This window comes from Octopus bimaculoides, chromosome 2 (assembly GCF_001194135.2).
Source record: "Octopus bimaculoides isolate UCB-OBI-ISO-001 chromosome 2, ASM119413v2, whole genome shotgun sequence".
NCBI lineage: Eukaryota > Metazoa > Mollusca > Cephalopoda > Octopoda > Octopodidae > Octopus > Octopus bimaculoides.
This window is the reverse complement of record NC_068982.1, coordinates 103983567-103999855: the sequence shown is the minus strand read 5'-3', so window position 1 is coordinate 103999855 and position 16289 is coordinate 103983567. Positions and strand designations below refer to the sequence as shown.

At 34.9% G+C, this 16289-nt stretch overlaps 1 protein-coding gene across 1 annotated transcript in view; it reads left to right on the top strand.

Moving 5' to 3' along the window:
• The window catches only part of LOC106884052 (uncharacterized protein DDB_G0283697), a 53715-nt gene that overhangs the window by 24653 nt on the left and 12773 nt on the right, over positions 1-16289 (top strand). The window contains exons 9-14 of the mRNA XM_052965867.1: positions 5000-5070; positions 6793-6846; positions 7118-7192; positions 8872-8961; positions 14627-14674; positions 15436-15480. Of these exons, the coding sequence (XP_052821827.1) occupies positions 5000-5070; positions 6793-6846; positions 7118-7192; positions 8872-8961; positions 14627-14674; positions 15436-15480 (383 nt within the window). The remainder of the gene's footprint in view (positions 1-4999; positions 5071-6792; positions 6847-7117; positions 7193-8871; positions 8962-14626; positions 14675-15435; positions 15481-16289) is intronic.

Sequence of the window (16289 nt, the reverse complement as noted above, 5' to 3'; positions counted from 1 at the left end):
CGGGTAAAAGTGGAGGTTTTACCCAAAATTTGTATAACAATTAGTAAATGGAGGATAATATGCTGAACCCAACTACTTGCAGACGGTGTATCCCGTTGAATTCATTAATTTAATTCATAGCAAAAGTGACTAAAAAAAGAAAGAAAAAGAAAGAAAGAATCAAAGCACAGGTGTTCATGGCAGACTATATTATTTTGTCAACCTGGTTTACATATAGAAGTACACAGATACACTTTCCAAATTCTCTCTCAGTGTCTGTAAATGCAAGCAAAACCTTCATAAAGAAAAGAAGGCTTTACTAACACTAATAAATTACAACTCAATATCATCCTCAAAGAAACCAATAAGAGTGGGCCAATTGTGATTATGGACAGGGACTATTATAAAGACAAAATATTGGAACACCTAACAGACCAAAATTACTATAAGGAAGAAACAAGAAGTCCAGAAAAAGCAAAAATGAATAAAATCGGAACATTAATTAACCAATACCCAGACTCCTTCATAGATAACTCTGAAATTGAATAGAACAATTTCTACAGATTACCCAAGACCCTTAAAAGTTTGGAAATACAGAGTGCCATGAATAAACAGAAGAACCAGTATATAAAAGTACTAAGGACCTACTGATCTCAAATTGAGAGCAGTAGTTGCTGGGCCACAGTCTCCAGCACATTGACTAAGTTATCTTTCAAATATATTCCTTGAAAACTCATGATCATTAATATCCAGCTATATAAAACACAACATGGATTTTCTCAAATACAGGGTGGGACAGAGAGGACAGACGATTTTGAAATGGTTATTACTCAGCCCTAGAGGGAGAAACATATGTCTGACAGATACCATTTGGTCAGTGGAGTCTTAGCATTTTTTTTTCTTTTCAGGTAAAGCCATGGCGCTATGAACAATAGAGCATTGCGTGTTTGCCTACAAGTTATGTGAAGAATAATGAGTCTGTCACAGCAGTTCAGCATGAGTTTCAGCGCCACTTCAACGTTCACCAAAATCAGACTGTTCCTATTAATAACACAATCTTATGTTGAATGCACTTCATACACAAGGTACACTAATGAATAGAAGACCGGTGGGGGTGCCATGAATGGTATGGACCCCAGAACACCTTCAGAAATGCATCATTGAAAACAGACACCACATGATGGATGTTGTTTTCCACACTTGATTTTGACAAATGCTAATTCAATACAAACACATTGATGTCAATAAAATTTGTTTGCAGCTAAAATTAATGATTTTGTGAATTTTTCAAAAACGTCCGTCCTCTCTACCACACCCTATACATTCTGCCCACTGTCCCAGAAAGAACTATCCTTATAAGTTTCGATGTTAGTAACCTTTATACTAATATACCTCACACTTTGGGCCTGGAAGCAATGAAACAAAAATGGGGAGAAAAAGATAAAGGGAAGATAAATGAACGTTTCAAAACAGATTTCATTAACAAGACTACATGCCTAGTACTAGAGAACACCTTTAACTTTGATGATAAAACATATCGACAAATAAAGGGCACAACTATGATAATTAAAATTGCACCCTCGTATGCTAACATGGTGATGAGTTTTTTTAAAAGAAAAACTATATGAGAAAGTAGAGAAAACTTTTGAGCAAAATTTCAAGAAATATGTCATTGAAAAGTGGAAAATGCTTACCTGTTGACTGCTTTAGTTTTTGAGAGAAACTAAATGATGATCTACAAATATTCAATGACATTCTGAACACCCTTCACCCGTCTATCAAATTCATGAGAGAAACCAGTCATAATGACGTACTGTTCTTAGACATTCATGTAAAAATATAACTCCACAGCAACAACAGATATATATCACAAAAAACAAACACATACCAATAATTGAACTTCTATTCTTGTCATCCTTCACACATCAAACAAAACATTGCACATAGTATGGCAAGACATATTTGTGTAATAGTGGCTGACCCAAAAATATGTCAAATTCAACTGAATAAACTTAAAGGTTTCCTGATCGTCATTATTTGGTTGAGCTCGCTTGGGCATTTTGAACCCCCAATACAGCATCCATCTAGGGCCTGCATTAGTTGAGTAAGGCCTTTGGGGAGGCATCCAGTGTCTCTAGTGAGTTGCTCTACATATTTTGTGTTTTGATAACTAGCTCAAGTATGGCCCTGCTTTGGTATCTATAGCAGTAGGTCACTTGCCAGCAATGTCCCACAAAGTGCAAGTGCTTTCCCTTATAATGTTGGAATTACTCCTTAAAATTAATAAATAATGGAGTTAAAAAGGCAATGAAATGGGACATCATATAATTGAGGATGCCTAAGACAAAAAAGGAAATATTATTCCATTTATCAATACACATAATTCAGGAGAGACTGACATATTTCACACTATAAAAACAAACCTACAAATACTTTCACAAAGCCCCAAAATGATAAATCTGGTTGATGAAAATCTCATAAAAAAAAGTAAACATCAACCAAAAAATCTTTAAAACCATCTCATGAGGACAAAATTCACAGCAGAGGATAATTCAGAATTCTTCCTGAAGGACTAGGGAGACAATAGATGTGAAATATATAGCAACAACAACTTCAAATATTTGGACACTGGTTTCCATATGAAATTCAAAAGTGGATTCTGCTGAGAAAGCACCTGGAAATATGCAGAAACAGCAGATTCAAGATGTTTCCTTTCTACAAATGCCCAAAGGTTGATCCAAAGTACCAGAAGGCAATGTAACTATATTTTATAATTTTTTTTTACTTAGGTCAGGCTGTGTGGTAAGAAGCTTACTTCCCAACCATGTGGCAACTTGTGCAAGTGTCTTCTACTATAGTCTTGGGCCTACCAAAGCCCTGTGAGTGAATTTGGTTGGTGCAAACTGAAAGAAGCCCATTGTTTATATATATATATATATATATATATATATATATGTGTGTGTGTGTGTGTGTATGTATATATATATATATATATATATATATATATATATATATATATATATATATATATATATATATATATATACATGAGATATATAACCTTCTTCCTCAGTAAGTCTTTATGTTCCAAACATAAATATATTTCTGTAAACTCACTTTTTTTAGTTCTTATAGTTTTCTTCATATTTTGAAATATAAAGAAGTCATAACTACTGTCATAGATACGAAGATGTAAATAAGCTAACTGACATGTCAGCTCAGCAACACTTAAATTTTATGTAGACATAAGGTGGGATTTCTCAGAAAAAGGGCATAGTTAAGCAGAGCCTGATAATATTATAGAATTCAGAAACCCATGCTGTTTGGGGCTAGAACTTTTCAAATGAAATGTTTAGTCACCAAATCATCTACATGTCCTGCAGAGTGTAACTTATGGTAAATATTCCATATTTTCTATATGAGATATATTATTCCCACTTAGAAGAATATATCACAAAGTATAAAGTCATTGCACCTGCTACTTAAGTTGTTGTCGACTCTCAGAAATTAGATAACTTATGCAGTTGATCTACAATCATACTATCTAGGTTCATATTCAGCAATCTATGATATAGTGTGTGTGTGTGCTTATGTATAAAACAGATTAAAAATGATGGTCATTACATATTTTACCTCTGTTGGAGAAAATTTGGCTTACAGCTGTTTCCAGTAGCTATTATAGGTATATTACTAATAGGTTTACTTAGTTGGCCTATTGATCAATTGAGAAAAATTGAATGACCAAAAAAAATTAATGCTACTTCCATCAGAGCCATTTCTGGTTATAACAAGCTGAACACTGAAGGAATGGCTATTGCATGGGGGAGGGAGGAAAAGAAGATGGAAAGATGCAAGTAGAATAGAGAACAGAGGAAGACAGGCTACAAAGGGGTGAAGAAGAGTCACCTAATAGCAACAGGGGTATTCTATTGCTAAAATCTGGAAGAGGGACTATCATAAAACATTAGTGTTAATAGTCAGGTCAACAGACATTACCATACATCCACATAGTTCTTGGTTCAGTCTCACTGCGTAGCACCTTGGGCAAATGTCTTCTACTATAGCTATAGCCTTGGGCCAACCAAGGCCTTGTGAGTAGATCTTGCAGGCAGAAACTGAAAGAAGCCCATCATATATATATATATATATATATATGTCTGCATGTATGTATATATATCTATGTGTGTGTGTTTGTGTCTGTGTTTGTCTTACCCACCCATCTTCACTTGACAACTGGAGTTGGTGTGTTTACATACCTGTAACCTAGTGGTTTGGAAAAGAGACTGATAAAATAAGTAATAGGCTTAAAAATAAGTCCTGGGGTTGAATTGTTCTGCAAAACCACTTCAGAGTGGTGCTCCAGCATGGCCACAGTCAAATGACTGAAGCAAGTAAAAAAAAAAATTATATATAAATAAACTTTATTGGTTGCACATATATAGAGGTTTGCATTTTATTTATACCCACTTTTGCTATGGAATAGCATCTAGGGAAAGCTCACTACACAAACAATGCTGAGTGTTAAAGAACACCGAATGTCCCAGAGACAAATCACCTCGGTTGACCAAGAATGGTAGATATTGATATTTTACCATTATTGTAGCTTATCAATAACATGTACCTTGAAACAAAGTCTGGTACTTATATACAAATAGAGTGATGTGTTACAGTGTAGCACATGGGAAAAAAGAATTGAAGTGTTGTCTCACCTGGTCTGGGACATTCAATGTTTCTTAACACTTGGCATCAGGTAGGAAGCTTTTCCCAGGATGCTATCCTACAGCAAATGGGTGTATAAAAAAAAAAACACATACTCTATGTATGCATGACTGATAATGTTTATATTACTAGATCTGCTTTTAATTCATAATTCAGTTTTCTTTCACAGGTGTTATGCTGCAATGGATCAGCAAATAGACTTCACTCTATTTGCATATAAACCCAAGATTAACAATTCGTTTCATTTTGAAGTATTGTGCAAAAAATGTAATGCTTAAAATTTTTTCTTCTCTTTCTTAAGGAATCAAAGTGAACAGGGTTCAGCAAGATTTAATCAGAGAAAAAATGAAGTCAAAACAAGTGGCTCAAGAAGTTAGTATGTGTATCTTTTTCAATATAAAATTATATAATTTTTCTTAATATTAAGCAAACTATTTCAGTACATAAACAGATTGTAGTATAATCATATACTTATATAAATATACTTTTGTGTGAATATCTATGTATTTGCATGCACATGTGAGTGTATGTGTGTGTACAAGCAACTGTATGTGTCTTCAAGCAAGTGTATGTAAGTGCACCCTTGTGTGCATATGTGCATATATCTGTGTGCATGTAAGCATGTGTTATTTTTTTTAATGGTTCAGCAAGACGGAAAGGTGCAGTGATCATGACCTTCACAAACTCTCTAAGACTGTTTGGATCAATATCTTTGATTGGTTTATGTTGATGTTCTCATAAGTAATGATGGGCAAAGTAGTTCCTGTGGAACCTGAGGATGACATGGGTAGAATTAAATGATAGGTGACAAGAGGGGAAGATGAGAGCATGTACCAGGTGGGTCTGATGGTGTTGATATAAGACTAACTAGTTCATAGGAATAAAAGCTGTTGTAATAGTTATAGTAAGCAGAATGAAGGGACAAAGTATTTGTGGGCTAGAAGCTGCAGTGTATAGGCGAGTATTTTCTAGTTAGCCAAATGTCCTTCTACTGTTGTGGTCCAGAATGCTTGTATCTTCAGTAACAGTACTGATCCAAATGTGAGAACGCAATGATACTATGGGTTATATTTGAGCTCTGTTGAAAGTTGGATTATTATATCATTCTTGAGTATTTGGCATGTAGTTTTAGTTATATAATGAACTAAGGAATTTCATCAGAGACTTTGTGTGCGCGTGTGTGTGTGTGCATGCGCGTTATTAAAACACTGTAGTTAATAGATTTAAATGATTTGTTAGGATGTTGATTTGTAGTGATGGGAAAATATTGTATTCATCTATTTTGCAAAGAAAAGAATTCATTAATTTGTGTGGGTGACACGTAAAAGCACCCACTACACTCTCTGAGTGGTTGGCGTTAGGAAGGGCATCCAGCTGTAGAAACTCTGCCAAATTAGATTGGAGCCTGGTGTTGCCATCCGGTTTCACCAGTCCTCAATCAAATCGTCCAACCCATGCTAGCATGGAAAGCGGACGTTAAACGATGATGATGATGATGATGATTAACACTTCAATAAAAACATTTAATATTGCTAATATTACTGGAAAAGTACAGGCAGTGAGCTGGCAGAATGCTTAGCAGTATTTTATCCATCTTTACACTCTGAGTTCAATTTTCACCAAAGTCAGTTTTTCATCCTTGCAGAATCAATAAAATAAGTACCAGTTGAGTACTGGGTTGATGTATTTGAAATCAATATTACAGGAAAAGTAATGGACACCACAACTTTGAATTTCATCTGAGAAGCGAGTTTGTCAATTCATTTACGTATCAATTAAAAACTCTTAACTAATATTGCTATTATAAGAAAAGTAATGCACCACAACTTTAAATTCCATCACATACAAATGTCATGTTTGTTACTTTAACAGAAATCTGTAAATTTATAAGGAAAGTAAATAAAGTTGCATGAAGTGTTAACATCTTAGTAAACCAAATTATGTCTGGGTTTCAGTTTCTAACTCAAATTATTATCCCTTCACCTCATTTATGTACATCAAAGTCAAGCACATCACAATTTTATACTGTTCCTTCAAAGGTTTCATGTCTTGTTAAGTCATTCTAACAATTTTATTTCTTTGGTTATCTCACAGATGATGATTAGAAATAAATTGTTGAACAATTACATCAAAGAAAATGAAAAGTTGGTAAGTAGGTGATAATTGGTTAATCTATATAAAATATCCCAGATAATACAAAAATATATAATCCACATAAAATACCCCAGTTTATAAATTACCTGAGTATAAAATATGTTTTGCACATTTGGTAATATGTGATGGATTAAATCTTCCTTCGTATTCATACATTAGATTTGATATGATGACTGAGTTTTTGTGTATATTTTATTGTTTGTCAATGCCATTTACAGAAAAGTAATTAGCTTTTCACTTCTGAAAATAATAATTTTTGTTTTAGAAATCTGAAAAAATGGGGAGAAGTGTAGATCAAAACAGGGAAGCTGCATTAAAAATTAAAACAATAAAGGAAGAAGTAAGTAATCATTTTCTTTTATTTTCAGTTTCTCTTATTTATTTATTTATTTATTTTGATTATGGTAACCATAATCAAAATAAATAAATATTCCTACTTACCTATAAGTCATATATTTGAAGTTAGTTATTAGTACTCATGTGTGATATTTCTCTTTATTTGGTATTTTCTACATTAAATATTAGATCACTTAACCATATGACATTAATATCTCAGTATAACATTTATCTTATCTTATTTCAATATCCATAACTGACATATGGAACAAATCATGCATGTAAGTTTGTTCCATTCTAGAATTTCATAAGATGTATAACAGGGGCTGTAACTCTAAAATGTCAGTAATTCAAACCAACTTGTGGCATTGCTTTATACATACAAGCAAAGTGCATTACTTATTTACCTCATCCAACTCAACTGAAAATAGTTATCCCTTCTTTTTTATGATAATGTTCACTTATTTGTTTTATGTCTATTCATGCTAGCATTATTACATGAATACATATTATTAAGGCATTGTTTTACAACCAAATGCCTTTCCCGTTGCTAACTTTTGCTTGTTTTCAAAGTAAATTTTCATTCCATTTCTCTTCAAAAATGGTGGGCTACTGGATAATTTATAGATGGTATTGTTTGTCAACAAATTACACTATCTATAGCTCAGTTCATCAGAGAATGTAAACACTCACGCAGACACACATGCAGGCACGACTTCATATATTTTCTGTCTACCAAATTCACTCACAAAGCATTGGTTGCCCCGATGCTACAGTAGAAGACACTTGCCCAAAGTGTTACACAATGGGACTAAGCTCAAAATTACATGATTGTGAAGCAGTCTTCTAAACTACACAATCCTGTGCCTTTCCATGTTTGTGCTTATTGACATATTTACAGGATAGCTATTGTTATTGTTGATGTTGCTGTTGTTTTCCAGTTTCAGTTAGCAGAGCCTGAATAGATGGCTATCATGAAAAGACATTTTGATATTTCTTCACAGATTCATAGCTATGTTGGGTTCAGTAGATTTTTGTTGTATATGCTATAGTTATTGGCTCTGTTTGCCATAAGAAATTAAGGTCTCTGATTTGTGCTACATATTCATTTAATAAATTTGCCTTGATGTTACAGTTCTAACTATTTCATCACATTCTTTGGGACTACTTGCAATTTAATTTTTTAAGCTAGATCCTTTCATTCTCCTTTCATTCTTAGTCAGCTTTCTGATATTTATATCCATTAGCTAACTGATATTTTTCAAGGAACAAGAAACTTTCAAATAATGAATCTCTTGGCTAATATAAAACAATAGTCACCATTCTGAATGTCTAACCCCTTTTGAAACAGTTCTGAGAAGAACTGGAATTAAAACTGTGAATGCAGCATTCTACTCATAAATTGTACATCTTTGGTTATTCAGATTGATCTTAGTCTTATTTGTCCTTATTCCAGTGGTATTAATAGCTAAATTGACCTTAGTTGGAATTCTACTTCAGGACCAAAAGATCTTGGCTTATTTTCTATATCAATATACATACATGCTTATACGTGTGTGAGTATGTAATATGTTTTGCATTAGTTTGCATATTTTCTCTTGTGCTTTTTCAGTTGTTTGTTGCAATTAATTAAATTTTATTTTACCTGAAGAAACCAACATGTTTTCAACTACTTTGATTTAGTATGTTGCTGAGGTGGATCGGTTAAAGACAAGAATTTCTGAGTTGAAACAATCTTTAAATGAACAGCGCTTGCTTGCACAAGCTTATGAGGTTAGTTCCATTCACTTTATATAAAGAAGCCAAAATGTTTTCAAATATTTGGATTTAATATGTTACTGAGGTGCAGCAGTTAAAGTAAAAACATTTCTGGGTTGAAACAGAAATATGTATACAAAGAGTGTGATAGTGACAATGTTTGCTTCAAACGCAACATTTGAATTTTGTTTTCCTTGTGTCACACTTTTTCACATCAGCATATAGATTTTATGCAATTTGAGTACAAACTTTTGGTTGGTTATTGCGATTTCTTTCAGAAGTGGAAGTGTATGTAACATTGATGAGTGGAAATAACTGTGAAATATCAGTATTTGTTGCTCTCATTCACTTTGAGGGTGATTTGTTTCACCTAGCTTTGAAGTATGCTGTGTTTTATAACATTATGCATCTTTAAAGAGATCTCCTTTAGATGAAATATATATATTTTACTCTTTTACTTGTTTCAGCCATGCAGCTACTGTCGTGCTGATTTTCTCAGTGTGGAGTGTTTCACATCACCACTCTTGTATGTGCCTTTGTCTCAACTGTTGGCCCATTTGATGTATAAGGAAGTTTGATTCTGCTACCCTCGTCTGCATCTCATGTCAAGCTGTTGGTTCATCTGATATTGTGGACAGGAGGATGTCTAGTTTCTTTCTGAAGACACCTACTTTTACCTTATACAGATTTCTTATTTTTGTGGAAGGGCATTGAAGTGCTGTGGGCCTTTGAATCCTAGACTATTGCAGTACCTGGTCCTGAATTTAGATGGAGTGGATGGAACCTTTGGTAAAATACAATGGTGGCCAGTTCTGGCATTTACCTAATGCCAAAATTAGGTACTAGTCCTTCTAGAGTTTTCCATATGAAGATTATTACATATCTGTCGCACCTTCACTCCAGGGAGTAAAGTTGCAGTTTTTGCAGCCTATCCCTGTAGCTCATCTACTGCATGTTTCAATCTTTTTAGCATAGTGGTTTTGGACTGCTTCAAGCTCCACTGTTAGTTTGACTCTATGTGGTGACCATAATTGGGAGCAGTAATCCAGGCAGCTGAGAACAAAGGTTCTCTGTAGGGTCAACATAGTTTATTGGTCTCTTGTCTTGAAGGATCTCCGTATCCATCCTGCCAGTTGTCTGCACTTTGCTACCATCTTGGTAATGTGCATGTAAAATGATGTGTCATTGCACATACTGATCCCCAAGTCTTTCACTTCTTGTGACTCTGAGATTGCAGTGCCTTTGGGTCCTGTATATGCAGGCTGTGGTACATTCGTGAGTTTATAGTGCAGTGCTTGAAATTTTCCCGCATTAAACTGTATGTTGTTTACTTTGGTCCTCTTGTATATTGAATTCAGGTCCTGCTGTAAGCTTGTGATGTCATCTTGGTTTTTTATTGCCTGTGATGATTTTGTTTCATCGGCATAGCTAATGACAGTGGCTGTCCAAGAGCTATTATGAACAGTAATGGCCCTAGAATAGTTCCCTGGGAGATGCCACTTAGAATTTGAGTTTCCTCAGAAAGAGCACCATTGGCTGCAACTGCCTGACTTCTGTCTTTAAGAAAGTCATTCAGCCACTCTCCTAGTTTACCAGCAATGCCAAGATCTTGTAGCTTATGAAATATCATGCCATGACCTACCTTATCAAATGCCTTTGCAAAATTAAGACATATCACGCTGACATCTGAATGGTCCAGCAGCTGTTTCAAAATCCAGTCATAATGCTGTAGGAGTTATATGAGGTTGCTTCTTCCTGGACGAAATCCATGCTGCGTTGTGTTTCAGTAGGTGCTTTTCTTCTAGAAACATTTTCGACTTCTTTCTCGTGATTTGCTCCATGACCTTACTGTGTGAAGTCAGAGAGATTGGCCTGTAGTTTTTGGCCCCTGATCTGCTTCTTTTAGCTTTTTAGGAAGTTTACCAATTGCAAGGAAACTTTGGGAAAGTATCTGAAGTGGTTTCACTAAAGCCTGCTTACATGACTTCAGGAAAATAGCTGGTAAGCCATCTGGACCAATTGCAGAGGTTGAGCTCATTTCATCTATGGCTGCTGTTACATCTGTCTCCTCAATGTTAATGTAATCGATGGTTGGCACCTCTTTTTTAGAGCTGCAATATTATAGAATTCAGCTGGGTTTTTATCTGCATGTGTCCAAGTGGGGAATTGAAGACACACTTAAATTTTTCACTTACCCTTCCTGGGTCCGTGGTCAGTGTGTCATTCCCTTGGAATAATGGTCCTATCTTATATTGTATTATGGCTGTTTCCTTTGTGAATTTGTAGAAAGCTTTGGGGTTTGTTTTTATGTTTTCCACAGCTCTATTCTCTCTCTCTACTCTTTCCCTCTCATGAGAGAGTTTGATCTTGTTTTCGATTTTTAGGAGTGCCCATATTAAGATAGACTTCTCCCTATCCTTCAGTGGCCTACTCAACCACTTTGAGACTTTTGACCTGTGTCTCATAAGGATTTTTCTCTCCCTGGGTATCTTGTTTGTTGGTATGCTGGCCTTTCCTTCTGAGGTATATTTAGTGCATATAGCTTGCATTGTTGACATAAACTGGTTGAATTTCAAGTCAGTGTCTTGCATACAAAGAATGTTGGACCAGTTACATTCGTGGATCTCTTTGTGGATTGATTCCCATTTTGCTTTATTGAAATACAGGTTGGATAAGGCTTGAGTCCTCCTGATAGGGTAGATACCAGCAGTTAGCTTAGGACCATACATAGTTAGTTCAACAATGTTGTGGGCTCAGAATGTTGTTGGTGTTACCTTCACATTATGGATAAGGTCCACATTATTTGTGAAACAGAGGTCCAAGATGTTGTTTCCCCTGACTGACCTGAGTATCACTTGCTCCATGAGGCTTGAGTCCTCCTGGTATGTATATATTGGGCCATACCATAGATAATGCAGTTTTTTTGTACTTCTATTTTTCAAAATTAAGATAGACAAAGTACTTTTTTAATCTAAAATATACACTCCTTCATTTTATACAATGTTCTTCCATCTATCTGGTAGACTTGCAAGGCACTTCTTCCAAAATGCATTTGTCCATGACAGAAAATACTCCTCCAGTACTGTTCTGACCTCATCTACAGAATTCATATTTTTTCCAAATGAGTTTAAAGACTGTGGAATAAATGATAATCAGATGGGGCAATATCTGGCGAATATAGTGCGTAGGGCATCGTTTCCCATTCAAACTGCTCCAGCCTTTGGAATGTCATACTCGCTGTATGTGGCCAAGCATTATTCTGATGGAAGAACACCTTTTGTCTTGAAACCAAAGTTGATCATTTTTCTTCTAGCACTGACTTAAGCCGCTCAAGCTGCTTGTAATAGATCTCCTCTGTTATTGTTGATTTGGGTTAAAAAATTCAAAGTGGACTAAACATTTCATATCCCACCAAACAGATAACAATACCTTACATGGGTAAAGATCTTCCTTAGCTTGGGGTGCTGGTGTTTCTCTTTTCCTTACCCACTGTCTTCAGTGTTTGATATTTTTATTGAGAACCCATTTCTCGTCACTGGTCACTATTTGGTCCAAAAATAGTTCATTTGTGATGATGTGACATCAAAGAAGAACACACATTCACTCTCTGCACACAATTAGACTTGGAAAGTTTGTGAGGAAGCCCTTGACCCAGTTTGCTGACTTTTCTGATGGCACACATGTGTTGATGAATGGTTGAATGACCAAATCCAAGCTTCTCTGCTAGTTCCTCAACAGTATGACTGGATTTTGTTCCACCAGGGTTTGCAGGACATCCTTGTTGAGCTCTACAGATCTTCTGAGATGAGGCTTTTCTTATAGGTTGTAGTTTCTGGCTCAGAATTTCTGGAACTACTGTTGACACTGGCTTACACTTATTGTCCCATCGCCATATACTCCATTAATATTCCTTGCACTTTCTGTTGCATTGTTGCCTTTGTTGTACTCATTAAGCAAAATATGCCAAATATGCTCCTTTGTCACTTCCATTATAGCTTTGGAAAAATAACTTTTAAAATTGAACTGCACTCTTCAAAACTTGCACTAAGAATAAGTACAAGGTAAAATTACTACTTAATTTTATCGCAAGTTGATACAGGTAGTTTGTCCCCAGCCAAAACTACTATTTCTCTACTAAAATTCGACTCCCTAAAACAGTAATACTTGCAAACTACAAAGGCAAAAAAGGAAAAAATAACGAATCTACCCGACCTTGATTAATTGTGGACGCACGTTTCTAGATCAATGAGGTGTAAAAATATATTTATCCAAGCATATATCCTTCATCAGCACAATTTTTCAAAATTATATATCCGAGAATGCTAATAAAAGAATAATTAATTCAATCAGGCGACATCAAAATGATTATCCAAGAACAGCATTTCTGTATTCATATAGACAAGCGAGAAAATCATATCATTCTTCAATTACCAATGTGCACTACGAGTAATCCTGCAGAAAACTGCAGTTTACTATCAGGGAGCAAATAAACTCATACAGACATAGGGTAAAAATTAATAATTAATTGATAATTAGTAATTTTACCAAGTAGTTCGGTGTGTTAAAAACCATTATCAGTAAATATATAAACACAATTTAAAATTTAGGGTTCAGCAAGTATTGCTTCACCACACACCGAAAATTAGAAATAGCAGCCAAAACTACTATTTCTCTACTAAAATACAACTCCCAAAAACAGTAATACTTGCAAACTACAAAGGCAAAAAAGGAAAAAATAACGAATTTACCCGACCTTGATTAATTGTGGACGCACGTTTCTAGATCAATGAGGTGTAAAAATATATTTACCCAAACATAAAGTCAATGAGGTGTAAAAATATATTTACCCAAGCATAAAGTCTGTGCAAGATGGGTGCCAAGAGAGCTTACTGCAGAGCACAAGTGCAAATGTCTTGAGGTCTACTGACATTTACTTGATCGCTACAACAATGAGAGTGAGGAATTTTTGAGCAAAATAGTCACTGGAGATGAAACGTGGGTCCATCATTATGAGGCAGAATCTAAAAGACAGAGTATGGAGTGAAAACATCCTGGCTTGCCAGTGATGAAGAAATTCAAATCTCGGTCTTCCACAGGAAATGTGATTCTAACTCAAAAGGGCCCATACTGGATGCCTACCTGGAAAAGGGTTGTATGATCAACAGTGCAAGATACAGTGCTTTGCTGGTAAACAAATTGAAGCCAGCAATTCACACCAAACACTGAAGCCTATTGTTGAAGAAAGTTTTGTTGCTGCTTGACAATGCACGTCCACACATGGTCGCCCAGACTGTTGAAACCATCAACCAATTGTGTTTAAAATCTTCTGATAAATTTTAGCACCTGACACACCTTCCGACCAAAGAAATCGGGTCACTGCTCTTTGTTCTTCTTTGGTGCACATTGCTAGTGGAGCAGCCATACTTACACTGTAAAGCCAGAACAATAAATGGTGTGATCAGGCTCAAACTTTGATCACATGAGCACAGTAGTACCATCTATGAACACGCATGCACAGAAGGAAGTGTGACAGTAATAACGATCTGTTATGGCAAAAGTGTGGGTAATTTTTAACTTCCCTCATATTTTGAAGAAATTTATATGGACTATTTAAAATCAAGAAATATATTTACGATGTAAATAGAATCATAAATATGTATGCCTTCCTTTTCTTTTGCAGAGAAAAGGTGCCACAATTTCTAAAGAGCAGGGCAGAGTTATTGAGAGGGTAATAATTAAAGATATATCAATTTTCCTGTCCTTGATTGAGAAGTAACTATTCAACCATCTATACCATAGTATATTTATATATATATATATTTATGTATGTGTGTGTGTGTATATATATATATATATATATGCATGCATGTATGTACGTACGTATGCATGTATTTATGTATGTATGTATGTATGTATGTAGTAAACAAAATAAAATGGATAGCTCAAAATATCATTATATGCATTTCAACCGTGTGATTATTTATTACTAATGTAAAGTACACTGCATAACATTCAGTAATTTCATATTCTGGCATAATCAACGCATTTCAGCCAGTAATACTGAGTAAAATGCTGGCAAATCTGTGAGGATAAACATCTTTATCCCCAAAGACTGATTGCATTTCATTGAATGGCTACTGAATATCACCTGATGAAATGGGATTGTTATGTGACAATGAAGAATTATGTAATGTTACAGAACTTACTTTGCATTCATAATAAATAACCATGCTATTGAAATGTATGTCGTGATATGTTGAGCTTTCCATTCACTTTTCTACACAAAGTGATTCACTTTGCAATATGTACCAATTATATTATTGGTACATACATGGATTTACAGAGTACGAAAGACTAGTTGACAACTGTCTGACTCTGTGTGTGGACCACTAAACTCACCAGTTTAAATGCTGTTCTATTTAAAATCAAGAAATATATTTACTACATTAATGGAATCATGAACATATATGTTTTCCTTTTGTTTTACAGAGAATATCTGGCTTAAGTTCCAAAGAAGATCTGGATTCTGAAAGGGTAATTATTACAGCTATATTAAATTGCTTGTCCTGGATTGAAAAGCAACTATTCAACCAACTATGCCATTATCTGTGCATATGTGTGAATGTGTATGTATGTATGTGTGTGTGTGTGTGTGTGCGTGTGCGTGAGAGAGAGAGAGAGAGAGAGAGAGAGAAGGGTAAAGATACCTGAATGTATAGGTCAAAACATCATTATACACATCTCAACAATGTGAATATTTCCTATCAATGTAAAGTACATTACATAACATTATGTAAATTCACATTCTGGCATAATCATGACATTTCTATGCAGATAAAGGTCTTTATTCTGAAAATTTGATTGTATTTCAATGCATAATTGCTGAGTATCACCTAATGAAATGGTATGGTTATGTGACAATGTAGAATTATATAATGTTATATAATGTACTTTGCATTCATCTATCTATATATATAAAAATGAGAATGTGTGTCTGTCTGTCTGTCTGTGTGAATCCCTAAAACTCGAGAACTACGGAACCAATTTCATTCAAATTTTACAGATGCCTTACTTAGGGTTCCAGTTGTGTTTTAGTCAAAAAAAATGTTTAACTTCTTGCAGAGTTCGAGCCCACGGCAACATAATATCTCCTCCACTATTTAAGTATTACCTGTCAAAAGTGAAACAAAAACACTCATGTCAAATACTTTCACTTTAAAAATGAAATTATTCCACTAACTGAAACAATCACATTCGATACTGTAATGACAGATACTTTCAGAGAGAGAGAGAAAGAGAGAGAGAGAGAGAGAAAGAGAGAAAGAGAGAGAGAAAGAGATGTA